The sequence below is a fragment of the Zosterops lateralis genome (assembly GCF_965231275.1).
Source record: "Zosterops lateralis genome assembly, chromosome: 12".
NCBI classification, from domain to species: domain Eukaryota; kingdom Metazoa; phylum Chordata; class Aves; order Passeriformes; family Zosteropidae; genus Zosterops; species Zosterops lateralis.
The window spans coordinates 16,226,854-16,245,320 of NC_139772.1; the positions used below are offsets into that span (position 1 = coordinate 16,226,854).

Here is an 18,467-nt window from a genome sequence, read left to right on the forward strand (position 1 = left end):
GCATTAACAGCTGCCCAGTTTGCAGAGGAAATGATCTATACCTGGGAGCAGCTGAAAAAGAAACCAGGTGGCTGATGAGCCAAAAATTATATACAACATAAAGCACAGTTGCCTCCAGATTTCTTTAATGAACCAAACTCTCCCTTTTTGCTTCCTGAGCTTCGTATCATAATTGACAATAATTACAGCACCTTCTCAAAACACAAAAACCCATCAACTGCCAGCTCCCTGCTAATAAACTCATCCAGAACAACTTATTAAGACATAACCTTTAAGTGTGTGAGCAAACAATATGCAGCGAAAGCCGCCACAGAAATATCTATAAAGCGAGATGAAGTATTAGGATTACTGCAGCTTTCTCTGAGCGAAGCCAAGCATATGGTGGTATAATGGAGCATGAATTTACAGCAGCAGAGATGTACGATATAGATTAAAGCTTCATCTGGGAGAACATACTGCACGGAAAAAAAAAAAAATAACACCCCAACAAACAAACAAAAACCCCCCAACAAAACAATATTTTGTTTTGTTTTGTTTTCTGGTTTAAGGATGAGCAGGAAAACTCTTGTGTAGAACGAGGGCTCCCTCTGCTGCCCGCGGGGAAGGACAGCCCAAATCCTGCCTTCTGAGCCGCCAAAAACGCCATCCCCGAACAGCCCTGACTGTCAACGGGTCTGGACGCGCCCCCCAGGACAGGGGGATGGATGCGAGGTTTTCAGGCACGAAGGACGGGCTCCTGTGATCCATCTGGAGCCTGCGACGGGGGAAGAGCCAAAGCAAATTAACTCCACTACTTTTGTCTGCAGTCGCGGCAAGAGTTGCTAAAGGAAAGAGCACTTGCCACATTTTGTTACTGTTAAAAACTAGACCAGAAATACTGGGTAATCCGTCTTTATTAGCCCTGCTTTAAGGGAGTTGTGGTTTATTCATCCTGTAGTGCAGCTTTTGGGGTTGTTTCTTCGGTTAAATTAAATCTTAAAGTACAAGTGGAAAACCTACAGCCTTTAATAAGAAGTGTGACTGACCAACAACAAAGGCTGAAATTCGAAAAAAAATTACTTTTCTAACGTGATCGAAGCAATGAAACGAGTGTGCTGGTATTGCTTGCATTGCTATTTTGGCGCTATTAGAGTGTCTTTGTACCCAGTCTGATGGAGGCCACTACCTTTGTCAGCTTTGGGGGTGAGTTTGGGGTTTTTTTTCTGTTCATACCAGAGGCAGGGCCGTGGCCGGAGGTCAGGATGTGTTTTGGTCCCCATCGCAGACTGTGGAGCGATGTGGGGAGCAGGGGGCTCAGCACAGGGAGGCGCTTTTGGGGAGCCCCAGGCGAGCCGAGCTGGGGCAGCGCCGGGCCCGTGGGATGATCCACCCATCGTGTCTCCACGGCTGATTTAGAGGAGATGGGGAGCCCCTGGCCCACAGAGCCCAGGCCACCAGCCCACGGTGACATTTGTAGCGGTCACCGGCACAAAAGGACACGGCAGAGCCTCGGGGTTCCGTCAGCCCGGAGGGACCGGGCTCGTCCCGCCGTGCCCTCACTCACACACACACACACACACAGACACACACAGACACACACACACACACAGGTCCCGTCCCGCCGTGCCCACACACACACACACACACACGCACACACCGGGCCTGCCCCGCCGTGCCCTCACACACACACACACACACACACGCACACACTCCGGGCCGGTCCCGCCGTGCCCTCACACACACACACACACACACATAGACACACACACCCCCCTGCCCCGCCGTGCCCTCACACGCGCACACACACACATAGACACACACACACCCCTGCCCCGCCGTGCCCTCACAGACACACACACACACACACACACACACACACACAGACACACACACACACACACCCCGCACTCCAGGCCGGTCCCGCTGCCGCTCCCGGCAGCTCCCAAAAGAGAGCAGCTCAGGAAAGTCAAGGAGGTGCTGGAGAGGCTCCAGCAGAGAACCATAGAGATAACGAGGGCTCTGTAGCATCTCTGTGATGAGGAGGGACTGTGAGACCCGGGCCCGGAGAAGAGCGAGAGGATCTCGTCAATCCATCCAGAGGATGGTGCCGGGTCTGCTCAGTGGAGCCCAGCGACAGGGCGAGAAGCAGTAGCCGGAATCTAAAACACAGATTCCACATTAGTAAGAGGAACAACTTCCTTACCCTGCGGGTGGCAGGGCTGCCGGAGGTGTGGAGTCCCACTCTCTGGACACATCCCAAACCCCCGGACGCGTCCCCGTGTCCCCCGCCCCGCTGACCCCGCCCTGCTCGGGGGACTCGGCCATCGGCAGGGGATTGGCCTCGCCTGGGCCGGCGCGGCGGGGCGGGGGCAGCGCTCGGCGGTGGATTGGCAGCGCCTGGCGCGGGCGGCCTCAGCCATGGCGGACGAGGAGCTGGAGGCGCTGCGGCAGCGGCGGCTGGGGGAGATCCGGGCCGAGCACGGGGTGAGGGGACGGGGAGATCCGGGCCGAGCACGGGGTGAGGGGACGGGGAGATCCGGGCCGAGCACGGGGTAAGGGGACGGGGAGAGCCGGGCCGGGCACGGGGTGAGGGGACGGGGGATCAGGGCCGAGCACGGGGTGAGGTTTTGGGGGGCTCAGGGCCGAGCACGGGGTGAGGCAGCGCCTGACCCTCCGCCCGAAGCGCTTTGGGCGCCTCTCGGGGGCCGGAGGAGAGGAGCAGAGACATTGCCGAGACCGAGGCGGGAGGAGGCGGGAAAAGGCCCGGCCGTGCCCGGAGCTTTGGCTGGAAAGGACCGAGCGCAGCCCGGGCCCCGCCGACTCCCTCGGCTCCTGCCCGGGCAGTCCGGCACAGGAGCGTTCCCGCCCCGGCACTCACTGTTCCGTGCCTTCCCTCCCGAGCCTTCCCAGCCACCTCAGTGCTCAGAGCTGAGTCACAGAATCACAGAGTTTGTAGGGCTGGAAGGAACTTCTGGAAATCATCCAGTCCGGCCTCTCACCAGGGCAGGGTCGCCTGGAGCAGGTGACACAGGGACGTGTCCAGGTGGGTTTGGGATGTCTCCACAGACGAGACTCCTCTCCACGCCCTCCCTGGGCAGCTGCTCCAGTGCTCTGTTACCCTCCATGGAAAGTTGTTCTTCCTCGTGTCGAGGTGAAACTTGTGTTTTTGTTTATGGCCATTGCTCCTTGTCCTGTGCTGGGCACCACTGGAAAGAGCTGGACACCATCCTCTGACAGTCTGTATATGGGTTTATATGAAGCGGCAATTTCCTTGTTCCTGAGAAGGATCTTCCCTACCTCCAGCCAGCCCCATTTCCTGTCTGGGTGGTTTCCCATCCTGCTGTAACACTTCTAAGTGTTACCTGTAAAACCTGAGGTGTTGATTCCATATAAAGTTCAGGGGGTTTTCCTTTTTTTGTTACTTGCTTCTGAATAGTCACCAGTAATAGGGACTTGGAAGTTTTCCCCCTTTTGTTTTTCATATGAATTAGTGTTTAATGCAGGAACCAACTCCTGTAGAACCCTCCTCATTAATGTTTCATTGGTTTCAGGAGTTGGACTTGATGATCCTTGTGGGTTTCTTCCAGCTCAGAATATTCTGTGATTCTGTGATTTCAGCTGCCTTGCTGAGAATGTTACATTTCATTTTACTGAACTCACAGTAACGGGTTTATAAAGCTTTTGTCAGTTTGCTGGGCTCTGGGGAAGCCTGTTATCCCAGACCTAAGGGAAGGGCTCTCCCTGCCCAGAGCCACAGGAGCCTGTGGACAGACCAGGAGCAGCACTCGCCCCACTGCTGGCACGGCTGTGCTGGGAGGAAAGCACAGGGTGGCACATTTATCTGCTGGGGCAGCACATTCCCATTCCCAGGATCTCATCCATGGGCAGGCTGGTTTAACAGGCAGGTTTATCTTCCATGGACGCTGCTGGAATATTTTAATTTTGTGTCCTGTGTGGAATAATTCTGGGTTGTGACATTTGCTCTGTTCTCCTTTAGGATCCTTCTGGTGATCCATCACAACAGGAAGCAAAACAGAGGTAAAAATGAGACTGTCGAGTTTTGGTTTTGCATCTAATAATTTTAAACCATTTGCTCTTTTTTTTAGTATTTATTTTCTTTGGAATGCTGCCTCACATTTGTTTTGTTGCTGGGAAAACCACCAACAAAGGAATTGAAATGGATCAAAGATTCGGTGCAGGAGTGGCTCCCGTGCCATGACCATCCTGCCTGGAGCCTCTGGGGTGGGAGGGCACGGTGAGGGAGCAGCAGCAGCTCCTTTTCACTTGGGATTGTCTGAGCTCAGTGACTGGGGAGCTGCAGTGACACAGCAGGGGGCTCTGGGGGAGCATCATCCCTCCCACTGTCACCTGCTGGAAGGCAGAATCCTTGGCTCCCCAGGCTTGGTAGGAGTTTATCATCCAAGTCCTGAAGGCTGGCAGAACTCCTCCCAAACTGGTGCTTTTTGTCAGCAGTGAGTTTGGGTTTGGTTTGGCTGTCATTGCAATGGGAAGAGCCTTTCCCAGTTGATTTGATTTTTCTGGGATATCTATTCCAGTTAAAAACCTGAGGCAAGCTGATTTTTGTCAAAGCTCAGTGTGGGAACAGTGTTCAGTATTTGTGCTAAGGGGACAGTTGTAAACAAGTGTTTGAAGAGCTGACTTTGCACAGTCCAAGTTTGTATTAACTAAAGTTTCATAAACTAAAGCTCCAGTGTTGCAGATACTTATATCAAATATTGTAAATACATGGAGACTTAGTAAAAAGTTCTAAATACATAAATGAGCTTTGGTTTGGTTTTGGAATTGCATGGACAATTCCTCATGCCTGCCCTACCATGCACTGCCCTGGGGTGAATTCCACTTGGATAAATGCAGGATCTAAAGGGTAGCACAGCTTTTGTCTCTTAAAATGTAATCATGAGCAGTGAGAAGGTGTAAGAATGAAACTCCACCTGGATTTCTTGGGAGATGTTACCAGCTGTGTAACTTCAGCATACACAGAGTGCCCAGGACAGGAAATGCTGTAAAAGATGCCATGTGAATGTGAGGTTTGCAGTGACCTAAAGAAGTCACTTCCAGGAATCAAAAGTCTTCTGTAATTTGCTGTTCTGTGCATGTTATTTTAGGTGTTTAAAATCCCACTTTTTATATTTTCCTTACAGGGAAGCAGAGATAAGAAATACTATTTTAGCTCAAGTTCTCGATCAAGCAGCTCGTGCACGATGTGAGTATCCAAGTAACTTTCTAATAAAAAATACTCATCCAAGTGACTCCTCAAAAGGGTGTGTTGTACAGAGGCCAGACTAGAAAAGTGCTGTTGTTGCTGTGAAGATAAAACTTGCAGCTTTTCAGTTGGCAATATCAGTGATTAGAAGGGAGAGGCTAATGGGTATCTAAATTATGTTAATCTTTTGGGGTTTATTTAAATTAGTAGAGGGAATTATACTGAGAGTCAAAATTTAATCAGGAGCAAATATTTAAAAGTAAGAAATGTAACTGTCTTGTACCTGGCATAAATGAAAATGCCCTTTTCATTTTATTTCATGACCCTGGTATGAGGAAGATTGTTTCCTAGGGACATTTCTCACTTTCTTGTTACTAGTGAAGGCATTGGAGAGTGTTTTAAACCCAAATGAACAGTTTGTTTTTGTTGCAGTAAGCAATTTAGCACTTGTGAAACCAGACAAAGCAAAAGCAGTAGAGAATTATCTTATACAGATGGCAAGATTTGGACAGCTAGCTGGAAAAGTGAGTATATTTCCTAATTCTTTCTTACATGTATTAATTTTTAAAACCAACTCACTCTAAAAAAAAAGATGTTTATAATAGATGTAACTAAATTAACTGTAAATAGCTCCTAAAGACTATGATAAAATTCCATGAAAAACGTTTTGTAAGAAAAGAAATTGTGATTCAGTTGTTTGATACTAAGCATCTCTCAGAGTGTGTTTATCCACATTTTGTTTGACTTTCGCAGGTATCAGAACAAGGTTTGATAGAAATACTTGAAAAAGTGAGTCAGCAAACAGAAAAGAAAACAACAGTGAAGGTGAGTTTTCTTTCCTAAATGTGATGTGGTGTGAAGTAGAGCAGCAGAACTGCAGGTGTGGGACAGGTCAGGGTGGGACTTTGTATTTGCAGCTCTTCCCTGCCCTGCTGGGATCCCATCAGAGCATTTGCAGCTCCTGGGGCCGGGGTGGTGTGGGACAGCCTGGCCTGGCTCTGTCCTGTCCCACAGGCCTGGCCTGGCTCCTCTGCCCAGGCACTGCCCTCACTGCCCCCTGCATGGACTGGGACAGCCTTGGGTCAGCCTGGGTTTACCATCACCCTTCAATTTGTACTTTATGTGTTTCATTTTAGTTCAACAGAAGGAGAGTCTTGGATTCTGATGAAGAGGATGATTATTAATACTACTGTAAGGCTGCCAAACAATAGCCTGGAAAATGCTGTTAGCAGGCAGAAAGCAAGATCTGAAAATGTTTACGCTTCTTGACTTTTTTTTTTATTATTCTAAAAGGCCAACAAATAAACTTGTAAAATAAATCTGAGAAGGGGGATTTTATAACTTCCAAGTTTTGTAGTATAAGAGGCCTGAGCAGTGTGGGGTTCCCTGTGGCTTCATTAGCATGAATGTTCTGTTGCCCCTTCCTCACTGTAAGCTCTGCTTTCAGCCACTGCACACACTTAACTTGCTGTTACTGGAGACACCAGACACAGGAGCCAAGTGAGAAACAGGGAACAGCCACTCAGAGTTTAAAAAGGCTGAACTGGCTCTGTCAGAAGTGTTAGAAAGGAGATTCCCTGAGCCCCTGAAGGATTCCTGTCCAGCCAGTCACCGGCTCTCAAGTCCTTACTGGAACTGAAAAATGCAGCTGTCCCAATAGTGTTTGGATCAGGGGATTGCTGTCAGGCAGTCTGGGTAAAGAAATGTTACAGCAAACAGCTGAACCCTTCCCCTGTGAGTTCCTGGGCTCCCATACAAAGCAAGTTAACTGTGTCACACACAGCACTGTTCAGACACTTGGTATCATGTATTCTTACAACTACCTCCACTTTTATCAAATGGCTGGAGTGTTTCTTACCTGGAAAAAAAAAAAAGAAAAAAACATTTTCCTAACCTCTGCAACTCCTGCATGCATAAAGTAAAACTGAACTTGTGCTGTACCTTTATTCAAGACTATGGTTATGGAAATCAGTAGGATAAATACTGTAATGTGCTGATACTCTCCCACCACAACCCCTTCCTCTGACATAATTTAACAGGATTGTGTACAATTCCAACTGCAGTGTTTTTTTGAACAGAATAAACTTGTTTCAAGTGAACACTAGTGGGTGTAGTTTTTATTTTGTCTGAATGGGGTTAAAAAATACGGAACAGTTGTTATTTTTGTTTCATTTGGTTTAGACTGTGCATTTTGCTTCTCTGTGTTTGTAATTAGGATGCCTTAGCTTTAGTGATAATGTGTGCCAAATTTCTTCAGACTAATCACTCTTACTAAATTTGAAGCTGAAGTATGGTTAACTGATTTTTCTTACCTATATAGTTGAGAAATCTGAAGAATAATTTAGTTAAATAAATGCATGCTACAATTAAAACACAAGCAAAATTCTCATTCTATAGTTTGGAAATCAGATCTGTAATAGTCTACTTGATCTTAAATATCTGGATTATTCTTGCTAGAGGTAAGGACCAGTGACTTACTCTGGGTCATCTTTATAGTGTCACAAGAAGGAAAAACTTGTTTTAGCTCTTTCCTTTTGTGTCTTTTGACTTGTAATAGCTGAACATGCTTTTTTTTTTAAACTTGAATGTAGAGCTAGAAAAGGAGATGATGTGAAAATACTTATTTTCACTAACAGTTCTGTTTTGTACACCTCTGTGCATAAATCTAAAAACACACAACCTAATAAAGTTACCTGTAAATGTAGGAGGAAGGGAAGTACTTTGGTAAACACAAGGTAAAGTCTTCAAATGCCAACAAAACCAAGCAAGGAAATCTGTACTAGACTCAATGCTTGGACAGAAGTACTCAAGGAAAACAGCTTTTTCAAGAGTTCTTTTACTAGTTTTTTCTTTCCATCATTTGGCACAAATCCAAGGCACATCAGAAAATCAGATGAATTCATAAATTATTAGAAAAATAAACACACCCTCAAATCCAAATGTCATTTGACATTTTATCTCTTAGATTAAAAAGTTATCTGAAAAACCCACCACTCTATCTTCCAGCTTTGTATTTTGCCAGGTAGTTTACTAATACCACAGTTAAAAGAAAAGAGAATTATCTATACAAATAGTTCGTGAAATAAAATGCAAGCTGGATGTGATGAGCCAAGAATAAAAAAATACTGCACTGCAAAACCTGGCTTGTGCTATTTACACCTTCTCCTCCCACAACCGAACAGTAGAAAATGAACTTCAGAGCTAAGCAGCCACTTGGTAATTCCCTGTGAGCTTTAATTCTTCAGTGATCACCCCTGGGAATGGGGCAGGATTTGACTATTGCAGCCACTGCTCACTGATGGGAGAAGTACCTTTCATAAGGGTAATTTCACCTTTTTCAGAGCACACTCGGAAGCAGTCTTGTCTGTGGATGTTGCCAAGGTCAGAATCATGAATACTTGTGCATTTTTGCATTACTTCTTTTAGAGGAGGGGAAAAGTAACTTAATTTTGTGTGCCCTTGCATTTTGTGCTTGCTTCTGCATTTCAGTTAGGCTGTGAACAGCAAGTCCAAAGTTTAGCTTTGTCCAGGGCTCTCCACTTTTCCCCAGTATCTTGGCTCCTCTGTAAGAACTCGATCTTGCAGCTCCAGTACAGGGGAGCATTGCTGAGAGATTAGCAAGGATTACATCCCTTCACATTAATAATGCCAATGTTAGGGACTATTGTTTGCCCAGCTACTGAAATATACAGAAATATATACTATAATGGTTTGTAACATTACAATAAAAATAGAGACATTTCAATTACCTCTGGCAATAAATACCTTGTTATCCAATATATCTTTTTATATATATAAATATATTTATATTCTGAATGTAGTGATAAAAACTGAAAATGCAAAAATTATTCAAAGACTTTTAAAACAAAGCAGGTGGCTGAAAAATACAATACAGAGTTTCATTTGGTTTACTGTTACACAGAACTTTTTAATAAGTGCTGAATAGAATAGGAAAGTAATTTTGCTGTCTTCATTTTGTCACATCCCTGTTAGTGAGATGAGGAATGGTCTGGCTGTGTGGTCACCATGAGCAGAGGAGTCAGAACATTCCAGTGATGCTGCAGAGCCTCTGCCTGCTCTGAACTGGAGTCTGTGAACGTCACCCACATCTGCACACCATGAAGGGTTACTGAAATTCACACCACCAACTTCCTCAGGCTTCAAACCCGTGTGTTCTCTGTCAGTGCAGTGAGGCCGAGTCCTGTGCCTGGGGCAGGCCTGGCTCTGCAGGGCTGGCTGGGCCACTGTCACTGCCCTGCTCTGCTGGCAGGGCTACGCTGACCGTGTGTCTGCGCTGCATTAACCTGCTCCTGGCGGGGGCTGCCGTGTCATCCTCATCTTCCACAAACTCCCCACTGCACCCCGTGCCAGCCACCTCACCTGTGCTCTGCTCCAGCATTCCAACAGATTTTAATTTGCTTTTATCAAAGCTTTTAATTGCCATCTGTGAGGAGAGAGAAATGCTACGTTAAAAGCATTATCTACTTTCTTCATTAAGAAGGAAAATTAATACATTGTTTCTTGAATATTATTATCACATGAATTTCATGACACTGAGAACACAACCAAGATCTAAAACAGCACATTTTGTAAGAGAGTAATTATATATTTGGGCTACATATGAGAAAACAAGAGGCCAACCTGCCCCAGGCTACACACAGATCAGCACCAGACCTGAAAACAGACATTCCAAAAGTTATTTTCACCTCACTATCCCAACATCATCCCAACTCTTCTAAACACCTTTTGTAATGCAAGTCTCAATGCACTTGAAATTAACAGCCATTTCTTTTGCTGTTAAGAAAAGTGGAAGTGGTAACAGACAGGGTCACCCAGGTACTGTTGAAGGCAAAGGCAGCAATTCCTGCTTCCAGGGGTCACCTGGCAGTGAAGAGACACCCACCCTTCCCACCCCCTTAGTGCCTCTTTTTGGTCTTTCCAACTATTCATATCTTCCATTTCCACACCTGCTCCTGTTTCTCCTGTACAGAGTGGTGGCTGTCCTGGATTACTGGCCACTCTGCAAATGTTAAAATAACCAGGAGAAATAAAGAGAATCCAAGCATGCCAATGACAGATCTTCTAAGACAAGAACTAAAGGAGGAAGTAGCTTTTTTACTGAAATAAGTGTCAAGAATCTTAAAAAAGCTGCAGACAGAGGTTATGCACATTTAAATCCACTAACAATTCAGAGCTGTGTGGACCCATCAATTAGTTCAGCCACAGCTGTGTGAACTCACAACCACAGAACAGGGCTGGAGTGCTCTCTATCACGGTCACATACTAGTTTTCTGACACCTCTCTACTGAAATGACATACTGCCTTCAGTGATCCACAGTTATAAATCTAAATCCCAAGTTAAGTAGTGGAGTATTATCATTTAGAAAGAATTGATAATATATTACAGCTTTATAGAATTAATTTAGTGTTCTCAAGGCTTTTGGCAAATATTCAGTCTTCTAAGGGCTGTATGAAAAGGAAGAGTATCCCATTTTTCAGAAGGACATGAGCAGCAGAGTCTGCATTTCCAAGGCTGTGTCAGTCTAATGATGGGCAGCTGCTGGACTAACGTGGTAAAATGGTTTTGTTTTGGACAGGTAATTTTTCTCTTGATTTAATGTTCTGAAATGGCTCAACAGAAGATGCACAGAGAGTCAAAGCCAGTGTAAAGGACGCAAAAGGAGCACAAGCTCTGGGGAAGGCAGCATCCAGCAGCTGGTGTGGGTGTCACTGCACCCCAAGCAGAGGTGAATCTATTGCACACAACTGTATCACAGCTGACAGTGCAACATGCAGTTTGCTGTCACCCTTGCAAAGAGCCTCCTCTTACAAGCACACTTAAAGCAAACCCTAATTTCAATCTACTGAAAAATGTCTCTCTTGTCAAAGCAAGCTACAGCTCCAAGAAGCTGCAGTTTTTTAGTTCTAGGTTTTGCTGGACAGGACAGAGAAAACAAGACAGAGATGAAGCCTGCAGTAAGAGGCCTAAGAGGTTTAAAAGTAAGAATGAAGTGTTTAAGAGTTGTCATAGAAGAACCACTGAAGTTTGAACAATGATAAAATGTGCAATTTGGCAAACAGGTCAGAACTTCTGTGATTCAATGACCACCACTAGCAAACTTTCTTTACATGTATCCAGAGTAGTAGCACAGCAAATAAACATATTTGCTGTAATTTAAGAATCATCTGAGCAAGTATTTCCACTTACCTGGTGCAGTAAGTGATAGTCAAAATTAGGGACACTTTTATCTCTTGTTATTGTTCTCCGTAAGTGTTTTTCTCTGAAGGAGATCAAAGAAATTAAACGTTTTCACATAAGCCTTTCATAAAAGCCTCTCTCTCAGAAGTTCCACAAGGTGGAACTGTCTCACCAGAGACAGGCAGCTCCCTGACAACACCTTCCCACAACTGCAGCCTACTCATATTCCCTGTATTTTACTATGGAATTTACATTAAGGCTTAAAAAGATAAATGAGCAAAAGCCAACCAATGAGTGAACAACCACTACAGTATTTTTAAGCAGTCTGGCTCTGAAAGGCTTAACTGATAGCACACCAAGTATTAGTGCAATCCCAGTTTTAGAGACATTTTCAAGCCCTCCCTCAGCACCCCAGTGAGTTTGTCATGCCCAGAACATCTGCCTGGGGCTGTGACCGTGTCAGCCGTGCAGGATTAACATCCCCTGTCACACCACCATGTCATGTGTAACCACCCCTGACCCACTCTGGGGCTTCATTAGCAGCTGCACTTCTCTTTTGCTTTCAGGAAACAACAAATACACTCTGAGCAAGCTTCTCTGCTTACTTGTTAAATCTGTTAATTGATTGGACCAGTTGAAGTTGTCTGCTTATGGGATCATCGGCTTCCTCACAGGGCTTAGGATGCACTGGGGGTTTAAAAGAAACAGGCAGCTAAAATTACAACGGAGTCTCACTTAGGAATTAAATAAACACAGTTCTGATTTTAAATTTAACATAAAACTGTAACAGTGCTAACTTGGATTAGAGTGGTGATTTATCTTTGGAAAATTTAAAAATTTTTAAGTTGCAGAAGTAAACATTCTTCCTCAGATTAGTACAACTGGCCAAGCTTCTGAAGAGACACTAATTCTGGACTTTGAGGCCCTGAATTCCAATTTTTACCAACCTGAATTAACACACACATGGCTAAACCACCTCTTCATTAGTTTACTTACTAGCATCTTCTATTGCTCTTTTAGAATTATTCATCATATTTCAAAGAACTATTCTCAATTTTAGGTATCAGCATGCTGTGATTAATTGTGGTTTTTTATTAACCAGACATTCACAATCTCCGAGAGAAGGGATAAGAGTTTGAAAACTCATGGATGCTGAAATGGGCACTCCTGCTCCTCATCTTCCCTGATTGCTGCTTTGCAGTCTCCCTGTTTTCTTTCTACATTGCTGGTGGCATCAGCTCCTTTGCTGAGCTGTCCAGCTCAGGGGGAACAGCTTCTCTTACATGCCCAGGGTAGTGAACTTGAAAATTCACCAGAAAAACTTCTGAGGCAGCATCAGGGAGCAGTGGATAAGGCAGATCAGAATCTGGGGGTGAGAGGAGAGGAGGGAAAATCTGTGGTCCTTAAGCTTCATCTCAGAGGCTGCTTAGGCACATTAAGAGAGGGGCCATGTGTCAAATCCTTTATGGAGTGAAATAATTTGGCATCATTGAATATAACATATAATGTTATTGCTATCAAAAAAGGGGAGGTCAGAGTGAACATTTCAAGACAAAATGTATCCCAAGGATGGTAACTCATCCTTCCCAAGGCACCTGGGCCCTGCTGCAGCCCAGCTGTGCTGTCCCTGCACCTCACAGCCACACTGTGCCACCTCCTGCCACTTGCTCAAAGTCCTCTGCAAACTGTGCTGGAAGGTTCACAGTCACCTCTGTGGCTCTCATTTCTGTTCCAGCACATGAGAGACAGTAACCAATGAAGAGTCACTCCCTGACCTCTTTTAGGGCAATAGAAATGACACCCAACGGTCATTTAAATCTGTTCTGCTTTGTGCTGAAAAGCACAGTTCTTACACGGTTAATTATATCATCTCAAATGTGGTGTGTTTTTACCTTTAAATGTTTTTGTAGGTAAAATTCACACATATACCTCAAAGCAGGTGAAAACTAAGTTTTAAGCAATGTCATGAGTACAATACAAAGTCTGCTGCATTTAGTTAGAGTATTTTAGGTGTTTAGGTGTTACCTATCATAAATATGCAAAACAATTGACTGTTCTATTACTATATGTAAAGCAATTACATAAAATATTTGATATAGTCATCCATGAATTCCTAAATCTCTTTTTATTCATATCAGTGGAAATACCACAGGTACCTTTTTTCCTTATCTTGACAGTAACATGTTGCTCACTCTCCTTCTCTTCCTCTGTTGATGTGGTGCTGCTTGCTGCTGCTTCCAGCAACTTCACGATGTTTGAATTCTTGATTTTAACAGTTTCCATTTTCACCATTATTAAAGAAAAAGAAAAACAACAGTACAATTTAGTATTTTAGATTGTGCAGAGTGTATTAATTAATGCTTCCATGAATCAATACAACACACATAAACAACTCATTATAAAAGCAAACTTGAAATTATATAAGTCTGAGTAAGGACAAACTTAGTGTACAAGTTACATTGTAATGCAGTGATGATGTTGGAGTCCTGACCTCATATTGTAAGCTGTATTACTTATGGTTAAGCCAATTTCAGTTTAAATGGTAACATACATACTAAAATTGATTCAGTACAGAATTTTGTGGTCATTAAGCTACATCTCAGAGGCCATTTAAGCACATTAAGATAGGGGCCATGTGTCAAATGCTTTAAAGACTGAAATAATTCTGTGTAATTTAATATTACATGTAATGTTATTGCTATTAATAAAGGGGAAGGTCAGTCATCTATTGCAAGATAAAAGGAATCAAAAGGCTCGAAGGGCAGAAGATGGTGGGTGGGACGAAGAACGTTGCTGCCAGTGAAACCGATTAGTGCAAGGTGTTCATTTGCCTACATCCAATATTGCTTCTGCTCTCTCTGTCATTACAGGGATTTCAATGTTAATTTTATTTAGGCCTGTGCCCTCACTCTTCCTACTCATCCTTTTTATCTTAGGATAACTTATTCTAGAAACACAACTGGTTTCACAGGCCATGGGAATCATCTGTAGGCTGTGCAAGGAATACATCCCAGTGCTGACATCCCCCTGTGTCACTGCTGGATGCAGCCCTGCAGTGCCAGCTGTAGCCCTGGTTTTGTGCCTGAGATGTTTTGGTTTTCTGAAATTCTTTTCCCAGGGAATTTTCTGTAAACAAAGAAATGTTTTTGTAGTTGTAACTTTGTTATTCATTCCTTTTCCTAGGAGAGACTTCTTGATGTCCCCCTGGTCTGACCAATGTGATTAAAGAAGTTTGTCTCTTGTCACCAATCAAATTGGTCTGTGTGCAACAGTATATAAAGGAGACACATCCCAAAACTAGAGGAGCGATTTTCAGCCCTCTGCAGCTGTGTGTGTATGTGTCTGTGGTGTACAGGGGTGCAGTGCAGTGCACACACTCACGGGCTGGGCGCAGTCGGCGGGGCTGTGGCCGTGCCGGTTGCGGGGCTGCCGGGGGGCCCCGTGCTGCAGCAGCAACGCCACCAGTGCCTCGTGCCCTCCCGACACGGCCTCGTGCAGGGCTGTGCTGCCCTGGGCATTGGAGACATTCACCGAGGCCCCGTGCTGCAAAGGGAAAGCACAGTTAGGAGAGGAGGGCAGGACAGGCCAGGGCCCTGCAGCAGCCCCACAGCTGCACCGCCAGTGCAAGGAGAACCCACCCGGCCACGTTCGTGCCCCACCTCACTGCCACACCTTCAGCTCCGTTTGGTTTTGCATAAATCTGTGGACCCGATATGTTCTGAGCCTGAGAATTGATAGCTCTTCCCAAGGGAAACTTTTCAACAGTTTTCTTTTTCCCAAAACAACCTCGTGTAAACAATATCCCTTTCCCATAACAGCAGGTGTTGTTTGCTGTTTCTGTTACTGAGCCAATGGGAGAGGTGTCAGCCCTATGGACCAATAACGTGTCTTAGCACAGCGTGTTATACAAGGGCTGAATGAATTGTAAATAAAACCTTCTGATTTCTACTGCCTCCTGACTAGAGTCAAGCATCTTTATTTCATGTTCTATTGTGACATATATCTATTATATATTCCAAGCTTAAGAGATACTTAAGAAACCCCCAACCCTATGTAATAGAACCCCAGGCAAGAAAACCTGACACCTGCCACATAGAACTTCCGTAAAAACAGCTACCTGTACAACAGCAAGGTAATATTTATCTAATTAAAATCTGTGTGAAGGGATGGGACTGAAAGGAGTAAGTTAACAAAAACTCTTATTTCTTTCCCCAGGTATTTTTGAGAGAGAAATGCATAACTAAAAATCCTGATCCTGAGTACTAGGTAAGCACAGATATCACACGAGAAATACCAGCAGAACACTCTGTCTTCAGTGATCTTACCTGCAACAACAGGGCAGCAGTCTCATAGTGACCATTCGAGCATGCATAAATTAAGGGAGTATTTCCATATATATCCTTTTTATTTTGTTTAGCATTATAATCCATCAGACACTTCACCACCTATTGAAAGAAGTAACAGCTTTAGTCTTACTGAATAAGAGTACTGAGTTACTGAGAATGAGACTAATTTTCCTGTTTTAACTCTCACTTTTAAAAAAGAAAAATTTAAGCAACTACAAGAAAGACCAGAAAATAAAACTCGAGGTGTGTGAAAAACAAATATAACCAGTAACTTAACAAAACATCAAAACCCAACCACCACAGCAGCAGCACCCTTTTCCAAACTCATCACAACACTTGAAGGAGTTCTTTATACTGCAATTACCCCATGAACTAATCTATCCCATGAATTCACCTACAACTCTGAGCTGTATTCTTGGTTTTTCTTGCTTCCCTAATGCTTTGTCTTCCCATCATTTTCAAAATTCTCTTTTTTTCCCCTCCTGCAGTCTTCAGGCTCCTTATTTTTAAAACCCAAATTTTCCACTTTTTTGCATCTTTCCATTTGCCCTGTCTGCCTCTGCTTGTTCATGTTTGTTATTTTCTCATCTCATTTACTCTCCCTCCTGTACTGACACCCTCCCTCAATGGGCTTATGCTTCTCCTTCACTGCTTTTGCTTCCCTGACTTGAACTGAGGGATGAGTTATCTGCTCAAAGCTCCACTCCTCTCATGATCTAATTAAAGGAGTTGAAACTACAGTAACTATTTAATACTGTGGCTACTGAAGGTACCAAGACACAAACATAACCTAAAGAAGGTACAGAGGAATGCACACAGAAGATTCAGCTGCACAAGGGACGTTTAAAGCATTTGAAGTGCAACAGAAGGTTTTTGTACCACTTGCATTAAACCAGAATTTAAATAATTTATAAAGAAAAGGTGTCTACTGAATTGATTTCAGCTCCAAGTTCCCCTTTCATTCTGGAGATTTTAGATATTGAAAACAAGAACCAGAACTGCCAAACTCCTTTTCTCTGTTCCTGGTGAGAGGAATGACAGACTTGTCTTTACAAACAAGCAGTGGATCTGCTGGTAGATAAGACCAGCACTGAGAGAGAAAAGAAGCAATAGGAACGATTCCACTGATTGATGAATGGAAAAGAAGATATTAGCCTTTACAAACAAACTGTAGGTTTGCTGATAAATGAAACTGGATATTGAAAGATGAATGAAACAATGGGGAAAACCCATAAGTTCTATAAGAATATTAAAAGGAGAGTTATAGATTAAAGGGAATTTTAGGTACTGGGGAGTCCAGGAAGTCTGTAACTCTCAAGTACCTCAGCCAATGGGGAAAGAGAGAGGGAAATGGGGCAGGGAAATTTGGATAAATAGGAGGCTGTGAGACCCCAGGGAAATGCCCCATGGCCTCTCCCTTTATTTGAATAAAGCAAAAGGACTGTTGCTCTGATTCTTTTCAGCCTTCTGATGTTTATATTTTTTTACTGGAGTTTCTCACAGACTTTTAGGTGAACAGAAAGTGATGTTTTTAAAACTGGGCATTTTTCTTTGGAGGAGAAACAATTGATAGACTTTTAGTTTGACCAGTAGGGTCAGAGAGGTGTCAACCTCATTGTCCCATCTCTGGTCAAACTCTGGGGTCTATATAAACCCAAGGAAAAAATAAACCACCTCTCTTTTTGCTCTTACAACCTGACTGCACGAACGCAGTTCTTTCATGTCCGTCTAGCGACAAAGGACTCCTCTGTCTCCCTTTTGGACGTAAACCTCGGGCGTTTGTGGATTAATTTTCCTAACACTGGTGTGGTCTGGTGGCTGATGTCCCCGGGTGTGAGTGCAGGGTTACCTGGCAGTGTCCCCCTTGGCAGGCCAGGTGCAGGGGAGCCGCCAGCTGCGCGTTCCTGGCGCTGGCGCAGGCGCCGTGCCGCAGCAGCAGCGCCGCCAGCTCGCCGTGCCCGTGCAGAGCCGCCACGTGCAGCGGGGTGAGACCCTCCTGGTTTGACACGTTCACCCCCAGCCCGCTGGCACTGACCCTGGAAAACTTCTGTGGAGGAAAACACACAGTGTTATAACGATAATCATGCTTTAATTAGTGAAATAGCCAAATATCTGATGAGTTTATACAGAACAGGCAGATGAGCATTACGAGAAATTCTGCTTAGAGCCTAACTTGAGGCCTTCAGAAAAAGTCAGTAAAGCAGAGCAGATTGGTGGTGTTTTTCAACAGAAAATTACTTTTATTGGTATCTCTTTTTTTCCAACATGATAACTTCATGAAGAGCAATTCCAGGCAAAGTATTTATGATGTTAAAAAGAGGCTAAAGTTGAGACATAAGTAAAACTTAGTTTTTATACAGCTGTTAGTATGGTCATACTGGATATGAGGCAGTGTTAGTGACTTACTTTCATTTAAACAGATATTTATGTTCTTTGAGACAGATAATAAACATCTCTTAATGCCACATGAAGCTTGGGGTAATAAGGATACAAACTAAAATTAATTTAATTCATCTGGAACCAAGAGTGGCCCAGAGAACAGACTCCCCTGGGGGCCAGGATAAGGAAAGCACCTGGAGGGCAGTTTACCCAGCAGTACAAAACATCCTCTTTCACTCCTCTTGCAAACTGTGGCTGCCTGACATTTACAGGGGTGTACAACCTCTCATCCTGTGCTTTCAACCTGTCCCTGCCTAACACAGGGGTTAATGAACAAGTT

At 44.2% G+C, this 18,467-nt stretch overlaps 2 protein-coding genes across 7 annotated transcripts in view; one reads left to right on the forward strand and one right to left on the reverse strand.

Moving 5' to 3' along the window:
- The first annotated feature begins 2,376 nt into the window (after positions 1–2,376).
- Positions 2,377–7,302, forward strand: PDCD5 (programmed cell death 5). The gene is made up of 6 exons (XM_083870184.1): positions 2,377–2,463; positions 3,977–4,017; positions 5,142–5,203; positions 5,636–5,727; positions 5,957–6,028; positions 6,340–7,302. The coding sequence occupies exons 1-6, from the start codon at positions 2,398–2,400 to the stop codon at positions 6,385–6,387; spliced, it is 381 nt and encodes a 126-aa protein (XP_083726310.1). The 5' UTR covers positions 2,377–2,397; the 3' UTR covers positions 6,388–7,302.
- Positions 7,303–8,023: 721 nt separating this feature from the next.
- Positions 8,024–18,467, reverse strand: part of ANKRD27 (ankyrin repeat domain 27) — a 56,207-nt gene continuing 45,763 nt past the window's right edge. For 5 of the 6 annotated variants that reach the window (XM_083870180.1, XM_083870178.1, XM_083870179.1 and 2 more), the window contains 7 exons: positions 17,598–17,795; positions 15,728–15,847; positions 14,784–14,945; positions 13,559–13,664; positions 12,008–12,089; positions 11,412–11,484; positions 8,024–9,647 (listed from right to left, as the gene is read on the reverse strand). In XM_083870180.1, coding sequence (XP_083726306.1) covers positions 9,384–9,647; positions 11,412–11,484; positions 12,008–12,089; positions 13,559–13,664; positions 14,784–14,945; positions 15,728–15,847; positions 17,598–17,795 — 1,005 coding nt within the window. In that variant the 3' untranslated portion in view covers positions 8,024–9,383. The remainder of the gene's footprint in view (positions 9,648–11,411; positions 11,485–12,007; positions 12,090–13,558; positions 13,665–14,783; positions 14,946–15,727; positions 15,848–17,597; positions 17,796–18,467) is intronic. The other variant, XM_083870181.1, reaches the window with a different exon arrangement.